Source organism: Saccostrea echinata, unplaced genomic scaffold (assembly GCF_033153115.1).
Source record: "Saccostrea echinata isolate AGI-Se365-2 ecotype Australia unplaced genomic scaffold, CSIRO_AGI_Sech_v1 ptg000051l, whole genome shotgun sequence".
In the NCBI taxonomy this organism is placed as follows: domain Eukaryota; kingdom Metazoa; phylum Mollusca; class Bivalvia; order Ostreida; family Ostreidae; genus Saccostrea; species Saccostrea echinata.
In genome coordinates this window covers 2,046,700-2,066,972 of record NW_026889800.1, presented here as the reverse complement: position 1 = coordinate 2,066,972, position 20,273 = coordinate 2,046,700, and the positions used below count along the sequence as shown (strand labels likewise).

General features: G+C 34.1%; 1 protein-coding gene across 1 annotated transcript in view; it reads left to right on the top strand.

Annotated features, from left to right (window-relative positions):
- Positions 1–20,273, top strand: part of LOC133203790 (glucose-6-phosphate exchanger SLC37A2-like) — a 35,956-nt gene extending 15,683 nt beyond the window's left edge. Inside the window, exons 6-14 of the mRNA XM_061339575.1 lie at positions 107–232; positions 590–649; positions 12,554–12,626; positions 13,170–13,233; positions 14,528–14,618; positions 17,096–17,190; positions 17,526–17,686; positions 18,388–18,462; positions 19,502–20,273. Coding sequence (XP_061195559.1) covers positions 107–232; positions 590–649; positions 12,554–12,626; positions 13,170–13,233; positions 14,528–14,618; positions 17,096–17,190; positions 17,526–17,686; positions 18,388–18,462; positions 19,502–19,704 — 948 coding nt within the window. The 3' untranslated portion in view covers positions 19,705–20,273. The remainder of the gene's footprint in view (positions 1–106; positions 233–589; positions 650–12,553; positions 12,627–13,169; positions 13,234–14,527; positions 14,619–17,095; positions 17,191–17,525; positions 17,687–18,387; positions 18,463–19,501) is intronic.

The window sequence follows — 20,273 nt, the reverse complement described above, 5'->3', positions numbered from 1 at the left end:
CCAACGAATATTTCTGCTTTTACAGTATATTAGTTGCTGTTTTTTAATGTTCTGTAGGCCCAGTGTTGGTCTAACTGCATTAAGTGCTGGTTTTTGCATTCTCTAGGCCCAGTGCTGGCCTAACTGCATTAAGTGCCTGGGATCCTGGTATGCAGATGATGTCAGGAACAGCATGTTTGGAATGTTTGGGACGTGTGCCTTTGCGGGGGGCATTATGGGAACTTCACTGGCAGTAAGTCATCCAATCAAAATAATGAGATTATGACCTCCACAATACTGGATAATGAAAAAAAACTACAGTGTCCTAATGCTATACTAGACATTCTTGTTTTATTAAATTCAGTTGATGTGGTACTTTAAGGATCAGCTTTTCTAAGCTCTTCTGTCTACAATCTCATAAATCAATTGAGAAAAAATGATAGAAGAGTATTTCCCTACTAGAACAGATAAAGTTTTATTCAGGCATTCTAACTCTATGTCTGGTTTTGATTTTAGGTTAATTCTACAGACTCCTGTTTTGAATTTAGGTTTATCTACAGTCTTCGGTTTTGATTTTAGGTTTATCTACAGTCTCTGGTTTTGATTTTAGGTTTATCTACAGACTTCCTACTCTTGGAGAAGTGCATTTTTTCTTCCTTCTGTGATAGTGGTGAGTATTGGACAAGAACAAGAAGTTTTTAGTGTAGGAAGTTTTATCTGGGCCGTGCAAGAATTTGCAGGTGCCCTGTAGTAATCACAGTCTGTCCATCTTTCTGTCTGTCTGTCATTTCTGACATTCTGTCCATCCACAAGTTTTTTTTTCAGATTACTTTTCTAATATATATCCTATTAGATTCAGATTTAATACATTGTTTCTGAAGGCAGTAAGACATGTTTTGATACCAAGTTTACATTCTGTTTGTCATCCAGTTCAGAGTTAAGTTAGGGGGGAAATTCCATTCTTTATAGGAGATTGAATTGGTTAAGAGAGGTATGTTTTCCTACTTAAGTACCAGTCCACATAAAAATCAGACAAAGGGTGATATATGAGGGTTCTCAGAATTTGATGATTTTCCACACATAGATTTGTTTTGAACTATGAACAATGTATGTAAAATGAAAAATGCTTTGAGTCATGGTTACCATGGAAACCCGGCCAAAGAAATTTCCTTAGCAACCAGGAAATTTTTCTGTGTTGATGGACAAAAATTCACCTATCTTTAAGGCTTAAAATAAAATTTTAATACCATGAGAATATTTTTCACTTACTGGTGTAATAAAGATACGAATATTAAGTGTTTTAATAATGCAATAAAAGAAATTTAGGTCTTAAGTTAGTTCTGTGCTAGCCATTGGAAGGTACACATGTTTTGCAATTTTTGCTGATTCAGCATTTTTCATAATTTTGGCAATATTCAAGGCCAAATTTTAAAAAAGGCCAGATTAATACAGCTGTTGTGTGTATTTCACATAAAAGCAGATGAATTTCTCTTTTAGAATTTGAAGTCAAATCCACGGGCCTTTTTGAAAATTGAATTTGTTGCCTAGCAACAAATATGGGCATTTTGATACATAAAATGAGAAACAATGTAAAAAGTTTACGGAAAAATCAAATGAATTGTTATCTACAAAAACGAAAAACAAATTTTAAAATAGTAGAAATAAATTTGGACTTCCTAGCAAATTATTGAATATTGTATAATTATCTCCATAGCAACAACAGGTTCTCCATAGCAACGGGGCAAAGAAAGTTAATTTTGACATTTATTCATGTAATCTTATTAATATTTATTCAAATTAAGTCAGAAAAATGTCGTTGAGCAAAATTGACAATGAAATGTTGGTCTTATTAAAGTTTTTTTGGTACTTAATCAACCCATGGCAACTATTACCAGTACATGACAACCAATGTACCCTATGCCTCCTGTAAGACAGATTTGACTTTGGGATCATATTGTTTGTGATGGAAATGAATATTCAATTAATGTGTTGATGATTGTATATGTTGAGAGAGCGGAAAGAATATAAAATATTCTATCAGTTGTTGTCATGGCAACATGTAATCTCCTAATAATTAAGCCATGGCAACATGCAATCCCCTTAGCAACTAAACATAAAAATTCATATTTCACCGAAAAAACATTCCAGTTCAAAGTAGGTACGAATGATGTCGAATGGAATGTAAAACAAATTCTGCAATACAGACAACTAAAGCATGTAGCAGATCTTTTCAAAGTATTTTATAGCTTTATACACCTTAAAATAACAACACTTGAAAAGTTAAGAAGAATTAATTTTATTAAGAATGAATGTAACAACAAATCTCTTTTTTTTACTCCTACTTCGACCAGTGCATATACCATTTTAGCCCTCTGTGTAAATTTATTTAGAGCTCTCAGAAGTGTAACTTATTTAAGCTCTCTAAAATAAATTGATCAAGATTCCTCAAATTACTGATACAAAGAAGATCGGCAAACAAGGCAAGCAAAGTGCCTATAGTGTAACAAACATAAAGGTGAACTAGATGAGATCTCGTTGCGAGCAACGAGTGGGTCTTCCGTCCGATTTTTGATAAGATGAGATAAGAGTTTGACTGAGATTTTCGTTTAAATATAATGATATAAATAAATTGTTAAGACGAAAAATTTTGCTTCAATAATGTTTAACAAAATATTGGTCATTAAAGGGTTATAGATTAAAGATTTTCGGCCCTTCTTGGCCCCTAATGTGAGAGGTCAGCCCCTTTTTTCTTGATATCATCTTAAAGCTCTCAAAATTTTGAACACTTTTTGTTCAACAACTATTCAGAAATTCTTTTTTGTTTTTGGGATATATGCAAAAGAAATATTAAGGGCCGGTCCTTCAAGTCCTAATTGGAGACGTCTAGCAAAAATTCAAAGAGTGCATATTGTTCAGAATATTATTTTGAACGTCTTTTGTTCAATACTGTTTATCAAAATATGCTTCCTTTTCGAGACATATTGCGCCAAAGATTATGCAATCTTATGCCCCCTAAAGACCCCTTGTTGCGTAACATATGATATCAACATCATGTTATTTAGATAAAGTGTGTGAAGAAGAACTATTTCGCTTCAGTAATATATTACAAAATATTGATCATTAAAGAGTTATTGATTGTGTACTTTCGGTCCCTTATTAGCTCACCTGAGCCGAAGGCTCAAGTGAGCTTTTCTGATCACTTTTTGTCCGGCGTCCGTCTGTCTGTCTGTCCGTCTGTCTGTCTGTCTGTCTGTCTGTCTGTCTGTAAACTTTTAACATTTTCGACTTCTTCTCAAGAACCACTGGGCCAATTTCAACCAAACTTGCCACAAAGTATCCTTGGGTGAAGGAGATTCAAATTTGTTAAAATGAAGGGCCACGTCCTTTTTCAAGGGGAGATAATAAAGAATTAGTGAAAAATTAATAGCATCTTTTAAAAATCTTCTTCTCAAGAACCACAGGGCCAGGAAAGATGAAACTCATGTGGAAGCATCCTCAGGTAGTGTAGATTCAAGTTTGTTCAAATCATGACCCCCGGGGGTAGGGCGGGGCCACAATGGAGGATCAAAGTTTTACATAGAAATATGTAGGAAAAACCTTTAAAAATCTTCTTCTCAAGAACAGCAAAGATATGTTGAGTCATATTTATATGGAAGCATCTTCAGGTAGTGTAGATTCAAGTTTGTTCAAATCATGACCCCCGGGGGTAGGGCGGGGCCACAATGGAGGATCAAAGTTTTACATAGAAATATATAGGAAAAACCTTTAAAAATCTTCTTCTCAAGAACAGCAAAGACATGATGAGTCATATTTATTTGGAAGCATCCTCAGGTAGTGTAGATTCAAGTTTGTTCAAATCATGACCCCCGGGGGTAGGGCGGGGCCACAATGGAGGATCAAAGTTTTACATAGAAATATATAGGAAAAACCTTTAAAAATCTTCTTCTCAAGAACAGCAAATCCATAATGAGTCATATTTATATGGAAGCATCCTCAGGTAGTGTAGATTCAAGTTTGTTCAAACCATGACCCCCGGGGGTAGGGCAGAGCCACAATGAAGGATCAAAGTTTTACATAGAAATATAAAGGAAAATATCTTCTTCTGAAGAACAGAAAAGCTATGTTAAGTCATATTGATAAGGAAGCATCCTCAGGTAGTGTGGATTCAAGTTTGTTCAAATGATGACCCCCAGGGGTAGGATGGGGCCCAATGGGGGATGGAAAGTTTTACATAAGAACATATAGAAAAAATATTTCTTCTCAAGAACAGAAAAGCTATGTTTAGTCATATTGATATGGAAGCATCCTCAGGTAGTGTAGATTCAAGTTTGTTCAAATGATGACCCCTGGGATAGGGAGGAGCCACAATGAGGGATCAAATTTTTACAAAGGAATACATGGGAATATTTTTAAAAAAATCTTCTCAAGTACAACAAAGCCATTTGTTATATTGACATGGAAGCATCATCAGGTAGTTTAAAATTCAAGCCCCCCCCCCTTCTTTTCAATACTGAACTGATTGTGCTTTTGCCTAGCCAATGTGCTCAGGTGAGCGATGTGGCCCATGGGCCTCTTGTTTAAGGGGTCAGACCCTTTTCCTTGATATTACCTTAAAGCTCTCATGGTTTTTTACACTTTTTGTTCAACAACTAGTCAGAAATTCTTTTTTGTTTCTGAGATATTCGCAAAAGAAATATTTAGGGGCCGGCCCTTCAACTCCTTAATGGGGACGTTTAGCAAATATTGAAAGGTTGCATCTTGTTTAGAACATTATTTTGGACATCTTTTGTTCAATATTGCTTATCAAAATATTTCCCACTTTTGAGATATAAAGCATCAAAGATTTAGCATTCTGGCCCCTTATGACCCCTAATTATGTAACAAATGATGTGAATATCATAATCTATAGTTGTAAATTGTTGAGATAAACATTTTTGCTTCAGTAATCCATTACAAAATATTGATCGTTAAAGAGTTATTGTTCAAAGACTTTCGGCCCCTCTCAGCCCCTATTGTGAGGGTCCAGCCCCTTTTTCCTCATACCACTTTAAAGATCTTATGATTTTGAACACTTTTCGTTCAACAACTATTCAGAAATTCTTTTTCGTTTCCGAGATATTAGCAAAAGAAGTATTTAGGGGCCGGCCCTTTAACTCCTTAATGAGAACGTTTGGAGAAAAATGAAACGTTGCATAGCATATTGTTTAGAACATTATTTTGAACATCTTTTGTTCAATATTGCTTATCAAAATATTTCCCACTTTTGAAATATAAAGCGTCAAAGATTTTGCATTCTGGCCCCTAATGGCCCCTAGTTATGTAACATATGATGTTAATATTATAATATATAGTTGTAAATTGTTGAGATAAACATTTATGCTTCTGTAATGCATTACAAAATTTTTATTGTTAAAGAGCTATTGACTAAAGACTTTCGGCCCCTCTCGGCCCCTAATGTGATGAGTCAGCCCTTTTTTCTTGATATCATATAAAAGATCTTGTAATTCTACACAATTTCTATTCAATATGTTTTTAGAAAATCTCCATAGTTTTAGAGATATGATAAAAAATGTCTCGAAAATTCACTCCTGATTTATGTCCTAAATTTCGACCCCTACCGAGCTTCCATACTAGGTACTTCCGGAAAATTTGAAAACCCAGGTGCAAAACTTCAACATGTCGTCTATAATCGCTGAAAATTTCAGCGCTCTAGCTTTTGCCGTTTTTTAGTTTTCGTGTCGACAAAATGGTTATCTGAAAATCGATTAAAGGGCGATAACTTCTGACCGGAAGGGAATTTTAAGGATTTGAACAAAAAAGGATCATCTTCATATCAAAAGGCATTACCCCTGAAAATTTCATGAAAATCGATCGAACCGTTTGCGAGATATCTTCTGCACAAAAATTGTAAAGAAAAAGTGGAATAATAATAATAAAAGTGAAAAAGAAACAATACAATAATAGAAGGGTCTTCCGTTGGAGACGGAAGACCCTAATAATTAAATCTCAATTACAGCAAAATTTTCTTTGATATTTCATCTAACATTAAAGTATACTTTATGTAAAGTTTCCACAATTTGCAAAAATCTCACGAAGATTGAAATTATTTGCCTATGAAATAGCATACACACACACTAAAGATGGCAAAACGATCATTTTTCTCATACTATAACACATTTTTTTTTATATGAGTGGGTCATCGCTCCATTTTATTGAAAGGTTACCGTCAAAGTTTGCATAAAAATATACATTTTTTGGTAAACAAAGACATGGAGCAAAGACCCACTATACCTTAAAAATACACTTTTATGACACAACATTCGCATCCTCTGAGAAATACTTTAAGTTCATTTAGTCAAGGGTCATATCACAAACATGATTTAAATGCCACCATTTATCAGGAGTTGTATAGCGTAGTGGTTAGTGCGTTGGTATCAAAGGAAAATGATATTCAGGATTTTTATTGCTAGGGGGTTCGATACCCATGAATACCCCATTAATTTTTAATAACAGAATAATTTTTGCCGGGAAAATTTCCCTCGGAAAAGTTTTATCATAATTTCGGGAATTTCAATAAAAAGAAATTTACTAATACTAATTTCACAAATTGAATTTGATTTTTTACATATCTGAAGCTATAGGCATTCTGCACGCCTTGTTCACCCATCTCCTTACATCTATCTCTGATCTGTTACCAAAATAAGGATGTATTTCATAAATAATGTTTTTCATGTAACTTGTACACACACATTAGTGTGTATTGTGGATTAAATCCAAGACATGTGCACGATATTATGGGCATAGTTTCAATGGCTGCATTTCATTTCCGGAATTTTTTGAAATTTTCATCTTTTATTTCCAACATTTTAAAGTTTTTATCTCCGACATTTTTCAAGTACCTTTCTGCAATGAAAGCAGGATTGAAGACTTCACTTATGAAAAATTTTAATGAATAAATCATGGAGAAATCATTGAAATCCAAATTATGAGTTTTGCTTGAAGCCAAAATAATGATTAAAAAGATTCCCTGAGACACATGTAAGTATTGTGAACTTTCGTCATCTCCTTTCTTAAATGTTCAGATTTAAGTTTGAAATCAGATATGCTAGGATGGAAATTATAAGGCATACAGAAACCAGTCGACGTAAAAACAGGCCCATAGGAAGCAATTTCAGTTTGGGGGGGGGGGGCAACCAAACACTTTAATTTGGGAGGCACTATCAACTACAAAAAATTCCTTGGCAAATAAGGTCATCAGACATTATTATTGAGTAGGCACAAACATATTGTAGCGAAGTTTTCTATAGTATTCTATATATCGGCAAAATTATCGGTGGGGGGGGGGGGGGGCACGGGCCCCAGTGCTCCCCCGGTTCCTATGGCCATGAAAAACCATTGTTGAAGGGATTCTCTAAAGACAGGAGAATGTTTTTAAAAACAAAGACATCGCATTATGCATGTACATGCTGCACAGGGAAAAGGAAAAATGCTTTAAATCTTAATGCTACCTGTATAAATGTATTGTATTACATGTTTTTATTTATATTTTGAAAATGTAGTTTGAAATAAATTCTTTAAAAATTCTATTTCCACCTATCTGGCTAACATAAAATTGCCAGAAAGGTATCCTGCAAATATTCTGGAAATACAAAAAATTGTCGGAAATGAAAAAAAAAATGTCGGAAATGAAATTAAAAATATGTCGGAAATGCTACGCAAAATACCGGAAATGAAATGCAGTGAAAGAAAAGGTAGAGATTAAGTGAGCAAGCACATAAAATTATACTCTATACACCTAATAAAACCCTTATCCCTGGTAATGTTGATCTAGCGTATATTGTGTTCATTTGAGATAATTTCTGTTTTTCAAAAGATCAGATATAAGCTTGTATCTTTTACTTGTTGTTAAGAAGCTGACATATACTTTTCTGTCTCTGTGTAAATCCAAATTATTAGATTTAGGTTAAGAATTGGATGAGGTTGAAAGGGGGGGGGGGAGGAACAATTTGAAAAAACGACCTCGAATTTGTTACATGTACGTAGGCGTCTATGATAACCCATTTTAAGAAACATTTGAATAAATGTAGGGAGACTTTTGTTCAATGGAGTATGGAACTGATCTTCATTGAATGTAAAGATATTAAAATATACCACAGAAGGAACAATCAACTATGTTTATTAAATATTTATATAAATTATAAAATTACATATCACTCCATTTTGTACAAATTTTTAACATCCAGTGATTTAAATACATTAAATGTATTCACGGGGATGGCCGGAAAGGCCTGAGAAGATGCAATTCGGGGGAAAAATCTTAAAGAATCTTCTTCTCAAGGACAACAAGATTATAAGTATATTGTGACCAAGCATCTCATTCAGTGCAGATTCAGTTTGCCAAAATCATGGACCCGATAGGTAATCTGGCATGATCACATTAATTTAGGAAAGGGTCATCTCAACTTCTTAAGAATACATAGCGAAAATATTCAAATAACAGCAGGAACAGTTAGATTCAGGTGATACTTGTGGCCCACGACCCCTTATTTTTCAAAAAGAAATCCTGGAGGGAGATATAGTTTTTTAGTGAGAAATTCAACAACAAAAAAATTCAAACATACATAAATAAATAATGCATACAATAGCAGATAAAAAGCAAAAACAGAGATTTAATACATAGATTCCCCTAAAATGTTTTGTTCCATATTTTAAATGTATGATATTGTTGGTCTCAATTTAATTTAAATGTTTAACACAACCTGTTTTTAAGTCTACGTTATTCTTTTAGTCTTTCGAAAACCTTACATCCCAGTCACATTTCCAAAAATGACCAATGGCCGAAGTTTTTTGAAACAAAAATAGGATTCTTAGGGGGACAGTCGGCAGTTCATTGCGTGTTGTCTTGCCTGATTTTGACTTCTTTTTTTTTTGCCTCGACTGGCCAATTTGTGTCTGTCGGGACAAGTTATACTTTTTTCTGCGTTGCTAAGCGACATTTCGTTAAAAAAGGAGCATCGAGGATCTGATTTTAATCAGATTGTTCTGCGTTGGTGGCCGATTCCTTCAACATTGCTAGGATTGAAAATATAAGGCATCATTGTCAATATAAAGAACATTGTCCAACCATCACCAGACAGTTTGTCATGTCGGTCGTAGGTCGATCGACATTTCGGGATTGGGTTTTCATAAAATGTCAGCCGACGGTGAAAATCAAACAGCGGCTCAGCGAACGATGATCGGGTAAGGGTTGGTCTATTTAGAAATTTTTAACATGTAAAGACATCGGTGTTCCTAGGAATTAAAAGGACATTGGCAAGGTTCCTGGTTATCGTATAGAATTTTTCAAGAACTCTTGAGTAGGTTTAATTGTATTAAACAGGCTATATTCTGGATTGTTTAACCTACCAAGCCAACCTTCCTTTTTAGATTTTGTCATATCAGTGTTTTTGCAATTCTCAATGCATTTCCTAACGGTATGTAAATGTTGATAAAAGGGACCTACATAATTTTTCACCATAATATTTCTCCAAAACCCACTTATTTCATATAGTTTTTGTATTATATACATTATTGTATCTTCATTTCCTATGACTTATAGATATTTTGACTGAAAATGTATATATAAGACATGGACATACCATCACCGATCTTTATTTTTGAGTTAATTCCCTTAACAGCTATAATTACATATTATTCATAATGGTCAAGAGAGTCAGACTGGTTGACATCTTCGCTAGCCAAGGGTTTCTGATACGCTACTCTCCTCATAAGCCCTTGGCATACGGTGTTAAAAAAAGTTGGGATTTTTTTCTCAAGTTGTGATTGGAGTTGATCGACATCGTTCGACCAATCAGCAATTGTTTTTTGCAAATGACGATATTTGCGTTCGGGAAATATCTTGACTCTTTAATATCGGGAATGAAAAACGCAAGTAAACAACGACCCGTAAGATAACATGCCATTCTATGAATAGCTATATGGTGTCATCCAATGTCTTAAGCTACGTGCAAAATATGTGATTAAGAATCAATACTGAAGATCTAGATTTGCATTTTAACATGTTTAAATAACAAATTAACATAACTCAATACCTTCCTGTAAATTATTCTTTAAAAACATTAATTTTTTAAATACGCTTTTTATTTCTGTCGATGACGCAATCTGTGCCGTACCTGGTAAGAATTGTGATCACGTGACGAAAACAATCCTGTCTTTTGTCAGCACCGTATGCCAAGGGTTTATGAGGAGAGTAGCGTATCAGAAACCCTTGGCTAGCGAAGATGACTGGTTGATTGATTCTATCATTTAATTGACTAAATTGATTGAAACACATTGTCATAAAAATATTGGCATGGATTTATTTCAATTTTTATTCGTTGTTCCTAAATGCTGCTTCCTTCATACAACATAGGAACTTATCTCGGTCTACCTTTCAGCATATGTCACATATCTGCCCTTCCCAGCATACTGAGCACAACTATGGTGAATGACGACCTCTTGGTTCTTTGTCCCCTGAATACAATGTATAAAAAAGTCATTACTACTTTTCTTTCTTGCTGTATAGATGATTCTACCCATTGAAGGAAGTACATGTGCTTTTGTTTACCTCTGTAAACATTGGCTTTAATTGGTTTTCACGGCTTAGAGAATTCTACACGGGAGATCACTCTCAATCACTATTTCATAAGTTAAAAAAAACCTGTATTAAACCTTTTTTCTCCGGAAAACCTTGACTTGCCAATGTCCTTAATGTGACTACTCTGCATCGTCCGATACTAGAATCGTCTGATTAAGTTTTTCAGCAGATGATACGATAATAATTTGGTCGCCCGACCATCGGCTTAAATCACTTAAGTATTACTCGAGGTTATTGATGCATACAACTCTATATTTAGATATGAACAAACGTGTTTATCCTCTTACTGTTTGAAAAGAAAACAATATTCTTTTTATTTATCTATTTATTTTCATGAGGAATAATTGTTACATTGTAATGCTTTCTGTAGTGATTATTTGAGAGTCGTACATGTAACCCCGAAATCTGTGATGAATGCCAAATCTTTCAATACAGCGGTTACAGAGAATGAATCCCATACTGACAAAATTGTTGGCTATGTGCTAGGAATCGTTGCTATGGGTTAAATGAGTACAAAAATACTTTCCTAAAACAAACATGACAATGTCAATTTTTCTCAAACACATTTTTGTGACTTGATTTAGATAAATTTTACAGGTTTACATGAATATGTGTCAAAATTAAGTTTCTTTGCCTCGTTGCTATGGGGAAGTGTTGTTGTTGCTATGGAAATAAGTCAATGAACGATATTCAATAATTTGCTACAACATTTTATATTCTTTCCACACTCTCAACATATACAATTATCAGCACATTACTTGAATATTCAATTCCATGACAAACAATACGATCTCAAAGTCAAATCTGTTTTACAGGAGGCATAGTGCACATTGGTTGTCCTGTACTGGGAATTGTTGCTATGGGTTGATTAAGTACCAAAAAAACTTTAATAAGACCAACATTTCATCGTCAATTTTGCTCAACGACATTTTTCTGACTTAATTTGAATAAATTTTTAATAAGATTACATGAATACAGGTCAAAATTGACTTTCTTTGCCCCGTTGCTATGGAGAACCTGTTGTTGCTATGGAGATAAATAATTATACAATATTCAATAATTTGCTAGGAAGTCCAAATTTAATTCTACTATTTTAAAATTTGTTTTTCATTTTTGTAGATAACAATTCATTTGATTTTTCCGTAAACTTTTTACATTGTTTCTCATTTTATGTATCAAAATGCCCATATTTGTTGCTAGGCAACGAATTAATTTTCAAAAAGGCCCGTGGATTTGACTTCAAATTCTGAAAGAGAAATTCATCTGCTTTTATGTGAAATACACGCAACAGCTGTATTAATCTGGCCTTTTTTTAAATTTGGCCTTGAATATTGCCAAAATCACGAAAAATGCTGAATCAGCAAAAATTGCAAAACATGTGTGCCTTCCAATGGCTAGCACAGAACTAACTTAAGACCTAAATTTCTTTTATTGCATTATTAAAACACTTTAAATGTGTTTCTTTATTACACCAGTAATTGAGAATAATTTTCATGGTATTAAAATTTTATTTTAAGCCTTAAAGATAGGTGAATTTTTGTCCATCAACATGGAAAAAATTGCTGGTTGCTAAGGAAATTTCTTTGGCCGGGTTTCCATGGTAACCATGACTCAAAACATTTTTCATTTTACATACATTGTTCATATTGCAAGAGAAATTTATGAGTGAAAAATCATCGAATTCTGAAAACCTTCATGTATCACTTTCATACAATTTTGTCTGATTTTTATGTGGACTGGTACTTAAATTTCTTAAAGCTGCAGTGATTCCTTGGGGATAAATTATATTGCCTACTGCAGAAGATCCAGAGCCTAATCTTTATCTGTTACAATTAGATTAATTGCCGTTTCTTCAGTTTTCTAGTTTTTCTGTAATATAATTCTTCATCATTGTCAAATTTCTTTTTTGGCTTTGAATTATTTTTTCTGCTGTTTCAGGCAACACTTGGTGTGCTGGTCTTCCTGTTCTTCAGCACCCCTGAAGAACAAAGCATAGAAATACCTGGAAAATGTAAGTAATGGAAGCATAGAAATTCCGGGAAAATGTAAGTAAAGGAAGCATAGAAATTCCGGGAAAATGTAAGTAAAGGAAGCATAGAAATTCCCGGAAAATGTAAGTAAAGGAAGCATAGAAATTCCCGGAAAATGTAAGTAAAGGAAGCATAGAAATTCCCGGAAAATGTAAGTAAAGGAAGCATAGAAATTCCTGGAAAATGTAAGTAAAGGAAGCATAGAAATTCCTGGAAAATGTAAGTAAAGGAAACATAGAAATTCCCGGAAAATGTAAGTAAAGGAAGCATAGAAATTCCCGGAAAATGTAAGTAAAGGAAGCATAGAAATTCCTGGAAATTGTAAGTAAAGGAAGCATAGAAATTCCTGGAAATTGTAAGTAAAGGAAGCATAGAAATTCCTGGAAAATGTAAGTAAAGGAAGAAATAAAAAATCAGGGCCAGTGTAAGTGAAAAACACAATTGAAATTCAAGGACGATGTTTGTAAATTATATTTAGATATCCCATGCAAACATGTATTTAAAGAAGTTATTTCTCATTATAGCACAGAGTACAGCATCGTCAAAATCTACAGGAAGCACCTCGTGGCTACAGATGTGGAAAATCCAGTGAGACACTTATTTACTTTGTAGCTATACGAGGGTTGTCCAAAAAGTTCGTGGACAATGGCGTTTTTGTCAAAATGAATGGTTCAAGATATACTTATTGTATACCAAAATATTAGTTATGCAAAGCCAAGTCAGAATAGTTTGGTTTTTATTGTTTGAACTTAATATTTTTGTAAAAATCGCGGTCATTAAAGGTCGCCGATAGTGAGCACGGACCAGGGTTAAAATGCCATAAACTTTTAAATAAAGTGTTCTGATTAAAATGATTATTTTCTTTATAAAACGAGTCAAAGCTTAATAAAAATTAAACGTGTCACAAATAAAGCGGCTGTCGTCGTTTTCTGATATGTTTAGTATCACTTACTAAATAGACAGTGAGAATATTAAGCGAAAACCACAAGAAGTATGTTTCAAAAATTTACTGAAAAAGCGACGTCAGCCATCTGAACGGGACAGCGTCCAAATCATACAATTATGTTTAAATATGGTTGAAACGAAATCGGACACAAAATATTTATTCAAACAACTTGAAATTATTGGAATATATTTAGTTCATTGATTTGTAATTGGGGTATATGATTTTTCAACGGTGTGTTAAATTTCGGAGACACTGTAAGAAGTGGAAAATCACTGTTATTTGATGAAAAATAGGATATCCCTATTCATTACGTTGTTATAAATCTAGCACCATCGGACTGGGCTATGCAGCCTGTGTATACCAGGTGTTCATATTGATGACGCTCTTAAATTATCATGTATTGTTTTGAATTTTAAAAAGTAAATCAATTATGGTCTATACATAAATAATATTGCACACACTTGGCAGTTTGGCATAATGCAGAAAATTAACTTGTGTCGTTGAACATGTGATAAAAATTCAAAATCCATATTCTTGGCGTTATCGTGAAATTAGCATTACGTCAGACTGGGCCATGCGGCTTGCATATACAAAGTATTTACACCTATAATGCTCATAAAATAGTGTGTATTGTTTTAATTTTTTATATAATTACTAAGTCATGGACTATTTTAAAATATTATTGTACACGTTTGCCTTTGCAGACTTTATTAAGAAAATTAAGCCTTTGTCCACGAACTTTTTGGACAACCCTCGTAATTATCATATAATGAATATAAGACAGTTTTATATTTTTCTTTGTATTTATACTTGTGATTGTCAGTTTTTATATGGTAGTTTAATACAAATAACTGAATGCTGTAGATAGAGGATCCAGATGTATAGTAGGTAATTTTGTAGTTATAGATCATATGGTGACTTTTTTTTTGTTGGTAGGATGTTACCAGAGGTGGCTGTTGCTGTCTTCTGTTTAAAAGTTGTGAGATACTGCATGTATATGTGGTTACCAATGTATTTACTTAATGCTGTAAGTATTCAGAGAGAGAGAGAGGTTTACTGCATGTATATGTGGTTACCAATGTATCTACTGGATGTTTTTTGTCTCTCCTTCTGGCCAGAAAAGGGAAGGTATTGTCTATTGATTGGTAATAAATTTACATATATACTGAATGCTCTAAGCATAAGTAGGACAGAGAAGGGAAAGATGGGGGTAATGCATTCATTAATCAATATGACTGAGAAAGAGAGGATATATCAACACAGAACACAATTCTAACAAATTATTATTCCCCCCGCAAACGAAGTTTAGGGGGGGTATATTGGAATCAGCTTGTCCATCTGTCTGTCCGTCTGTCTGTCCGTCTGTCTGTAGACGAGATTTTGTCCGGACCATTTCTTGGAAACTATTGCAAGGATTTGTTTGAAAATTTGTACACTTATTATTTGCCATATGAAGGTGTGCACCTGGTATTTTCATCATGATTGGATAATTTTTTTGCATTTTACAGGTGTTTTTTTTTTTCATTTTTATTATGTGGTTTTGTCTGCATCTGTTCCCAGAGACTATTGCATAGATTTGTATGATAATTTGTACACTTATTATTTACCATATGAAGATGTGCACCTGGTATTTTCAACATTATTTGATAATTTTTCTGCATTTTACAGTTTTTTAGCTCACCTGAGCTGAAAGCTCAAGTGAGCTTTTCTGATCACCCGTTGTCCGTCTGTCCGTCCGTCTGTAAACTTTTCACATTTTCAACTTCTTCTCAAGAACCACTGGGCCAATTTTAACCAAACTTGGTACAAAGCAACCTTGGGTAAAGGGGAGTTTAAATTTTTAAAATGAAGGGCCAAGTCCCCTTCAAAGGGGAGATAATCAAGAAAATACAAAAATTGGGTGGGGACATTAAAAAATCTTCTTCTCAAGAACCACTGGGCCAGAAAAGCTGAAACTTATTTGGAAGCATCCTGGGGTAGTGTAGATTCTAAATTGTTCAAATCATGACCCCCGAGGGAAGGGCGAGGCCACAATAGGGAATCCAAGTTTTACATTGAAATATGTAGTAAAAATCTTTAAAAATCATCTTCTCAAGAACCACTGGACCTGAAAAGCTGAAACTTACTTGGAAGCATGCTGGGGTAGTGTAGATTCTAAATTATTCAAATCATGACCCCCGGGGGTAGGGCAGGGCCACAATAGGGAATCCAAGTTTTACATTGAAATATATAGGAAAAATCTTTAAAAATCTTCTTCTCAAGAACCACTGGGTCTGAAAAGATGAAACTTATGTGGAAGCATCCTGGGGTAGTGTAGATTCTAAATTGTTCAAATCATGACCCCCGGGGGTAGGGCAGGGCCACAATAGGGAATCCAAGTTTTACATTGAAATATGTAGTAAAAATCTTTAAAAATCTTCTTCTCAAGAACCACTGGGCCAGAAAAGCTGAAACTTACTTGGAAGCATCCTGGGGTAGTGTAGATTCCAACTGTTCAAATAATGACCCCTGGGGATAGGGCGGGGCCACAATAAGTACTACAGGGGGGGGGGAGAAATCAGGTGAAAAACAGCAAGGCCAAACTTACTCAGGTGAGTGCTGTGGCCCATGGGCCTCTTGTTTTTTTTCATTTTTATTGACTTAGTCATTTCGGGTTCATGTCTAAGGTTTGAGACAGAATCTAGAACATCTGTACAAAAATGTGAACTACAACTTAAAACTATTCATTAGAACTAAAAAAAAAATGACAAAGTATTAAAAACAGTTTTTACATTACACAGCAGAAGGTGTAAATCCATTTGTCCCTTGGGAGTAATGAGTGGACATGCATCCAGTTAAAGATTAATTAATGAGTTCAGTGTGGGAAGCTGTTAGGGCATCTCTGATCAAGCAGGTCTTATCTGTATCTCCTGGGAATTGGGCAGAAAGAAATAAAGATCTCTGTTGTCTAAGTCTCTTAATTGTAATTTATGTCTGTCAAAATACATAGTTACTGGAACCAGCCTTTTATTTTTAAAATGAGTTTGATATAAAGGTATTAAGATCAATTTGATTTTTGTATAATTAATTATGGTAATTTTTTTTTTTCAACATTCAATTTGCAGAGTGTCATGTCTCACAAAGATGACAGATAGTTGCAAACTATTTTTTCAGTGTAATAAAAAACACTGTAATTATTAGTATTGATGTTTTATTAGGCTGCACCTTAGTTTCATTCATTAAAAAAATATAATGATTGAGTAATTAAATTTTCACTCTTGTTTAAGCAAATTGTGAACACCTCTCACATCTAGAAAACATTAGTGATTTGGTACCTTCTCTGAAAAACCCAGCGGGGGGTATTTGTCCCTTTTGGACAGTTCTAGTTTATTCAGAATACCAAAACAAATTCTAAGGTTAACAAAGAAGATGTGGTTTAAACTGTATAAACCTTTAAATGTATCATCCTTTCTTTCATATGATTTCTCTTTGACCTAAATCTTGCATGTTAAAATGCTTTTTCAGTTAAAGTACACCAAAGCCAAGGCTGGTATGTTTTCTACAACATTTGAGGTGGGTGGAGTGTTAGGCAGTGCTGTTATAGGAATTGTCATAGACAGGTAATCTTTTCTACAACACAATTGAGGGGGTGTTTGGGAAATTCTTAAAAAAGAAAACAACATAATTATGATATCATGTAACTATCAGGTTTTAAGATTCATTGTGACTCTATTTTATATGTACACAGAATACCCACACCCCCATCCCTCAGTTAATATATATCCTACCAAATGATAAACTGCACATTACATGTGACTATATTGATTTTGTGTGTTCAAATGCCCCAAAATTAAAAAAAAACTTTCCATACCATAGTAAAGTTTACAGATATTATAACTGCAAAATTGATTTTACCCAGAATTGTGATGTATTTTTGATTTTTGTCTAATTACAGGTATTTTAAGGGTCGGTCTTTAGCGGGTACTGGTTATTCCGTGGCTTTATCGGCTGTCTCCCTCCTGGCGTTTTATCTGACCAGTACATGGGGAATTGTGTTTAACACAGTGTTCATGTTTTTAGCTGGAGTGTTCAACTGTGGCCCTGACAGCATCCTAGGTAATTATGTATGAAATATTCACAGAGTATTACATGGTGTATGTTTTGTGAATCTTACGTTATGATTGTTTTGTAGGTGGATCTTACAATGTAATTGTTTTGTAGGTGGATCTTTCTATGTAATTGTTGTGTAAGTGGATCGGACATTGTGATTGTTTTGTAGGTGGATCTTACTATTTGATTGTTTTGTAGGTGGATCATACATTGTAATTGTTTTGTGGGTGGATCTGACAATTTTATTGTTTTGTAGGTGGATCTTACATTATAATTGTTTTGTAGGTCGATCTTACATGTACATGTACAATGTATAATTGTTTTGTAGGTGGATCTTACATTGTAATTGTTGTGTATGTGGATCTTACATTGTAATTGTTTTGTAGGTGGATCTTACAATGTAATTGTTGTGTATGTGGATCTGACATTAAGATTGTTTTGTAGGTGGATCTTACTATGTGATTGTTTTGTAGGTGGATCTTACATTGTAATTGTTTTGTGGGTGGATCTGACAGTATAATTGTTTTGTAGGTGGATCTTACATTATAATTGTTTTGTAGGTAGATCTTACAATGTAATTGTTGTTTTTTACGGATCTGACATTGTGATTGTTCTGTAGGCGGATCTTACAATGTCATTGTTGTGTATGTGGATCTTACATTGTGATTGTTTTTGTAGGTGGATCTACATTGTAATTGTTTTTGTAGGTGGATCAATCCCTAATGAGCTCGGAGAGATGGATGGAAGAAATGCTGCTGCTGCAGCTGTTGGTCTTGTCAATGGTGAGTTCATTTCATATAGAGATAATACTGCTGCTATTGGTCTTGTCAGTGGTGAGTACATTTGGTATAGAAAATGGAGAACTGTATATCTGAACCTAGAGTTTGCATCTTTAATCAATGTATTTTCTTACCAATACCAACAAGAAACACACACATTGTAACTTAAATTCCCATGATGATATACTTTAAACTTTATAGGACATCTAGCTTTAAACAAATACATGTACTACTTTTGTATTTTTATTCCAAAATTGTTCCTTTTTATGTGCTGTCAAAATTAGCTCTTTTGTCTTTTGTATTTCTGTAGATATGAATAGGTCTGGAATAAATCATATCTGACATTGAAAGTCCAATGCTGGTTTTATTTTAATCTCGGTGGAGATTCGGCTGGGCTAGATATTTGGTCTGACGCCCACCGAATCTCGGGACAGTCCTTCATAATTCATGTCTGGAAATTCAACCCCAACTTCGGCCAGCTATATCAAGAATTATTCATTGTTTATCTCCTCGCACTAAAGAGTTCCTCTATGGTCTGTTTTCATTTCTATGAAAAATACTTAAAAGCCACAGTAGAGGTTCAGTATCACATAAAAGAAAACAGACTATAGGAACTCTTTAGTTCGAGGAGATAAACAATTACGTCGGGGGAGCCATATTTTGAACGGAGATTTTAGTGAATGTTTTTATGTTGGGATTTACATGCCTAGACGGTAAGCAATGTGAAAATAATAGTGACAGAGAGTTAATTAAACAACTAAATGACTTAATTGAAGCGAACGACAGTGTCGCCTAGGTGAATAATTCTTGATATAGCCAGCCGAATCTCCACCGAGATTAGTTTTATTTCACCAGGAAAAATAATTAAAAATCATAACAGCCAATATTTTGAAAATGAAAAAAATAATGAGCATACATATTATGGTATTGTCTCTTTTGTTTTCAGGTTTTGGTAATGTTGGGACCTTTTAAGTAATAATAAGAGGGGAAGGGGAGTATATTTAATGCATTTAATGATAATTAACCTTTTCTATGTTTTCAGGTTTTGGCAGTGTTGGTACCTTTTTGGAGGGCCCTATTATTGGGGTGATATCAGCGAACTATGGCTGGTCTGGGATGTTCTACCTTATGATTGGACTATCTGGAGTCGGCGCCCTGGCCGTTCTACGTGCTCTGTCTATTTATAACAGGAGACATGGGAAAATACCAGATGCTATACCATTAAAAATGGAAGACATCGCATAAATAGGAACAAACTCATAGTGGTGTGCTGCTGTTTTGTGGTAATTTCTAGGATAACCTGGCTGTTCTAGGAAATTTCTAGGAAGGTGGCTGTTTTTATGTATGCAAGAAATCTTGCTCAGGGTGTTTTTTATTGGTCTCAAAGGATTTATACATCAAGACTTTAAAATTGTCTTAAAGTAACAGTAGAATATGGTCAGGTGTTCTACAAGGAAGGTGCAGTGTGATGAAGGGACAAGTTTAGCAATAACACAAAAGTCCATTGTTAATCATGAGGGATTTTATTATAATTATTTTGTTGCTGTCATTGGTAGCCATTTATTGGTGTTTTTCAATGTAAATGGGGTAAATTATAAAACATATTAGAAAGAAGAAAATGTACATTAGACAAAAGCAAACATGTCCCAATAAGTTTTTTTTCTTGGTTTGTATAATGATATGTCAGTTCTACTTAATAAATTATTTAATGTAAAAGACAGTGTAATACCATGATATTCTTCCTTGTAAAGGTTTTAGTGTACAAAAGATTTTTTGTTTGCGATTTGTATATGTGCTCTTTACCATATATGTAA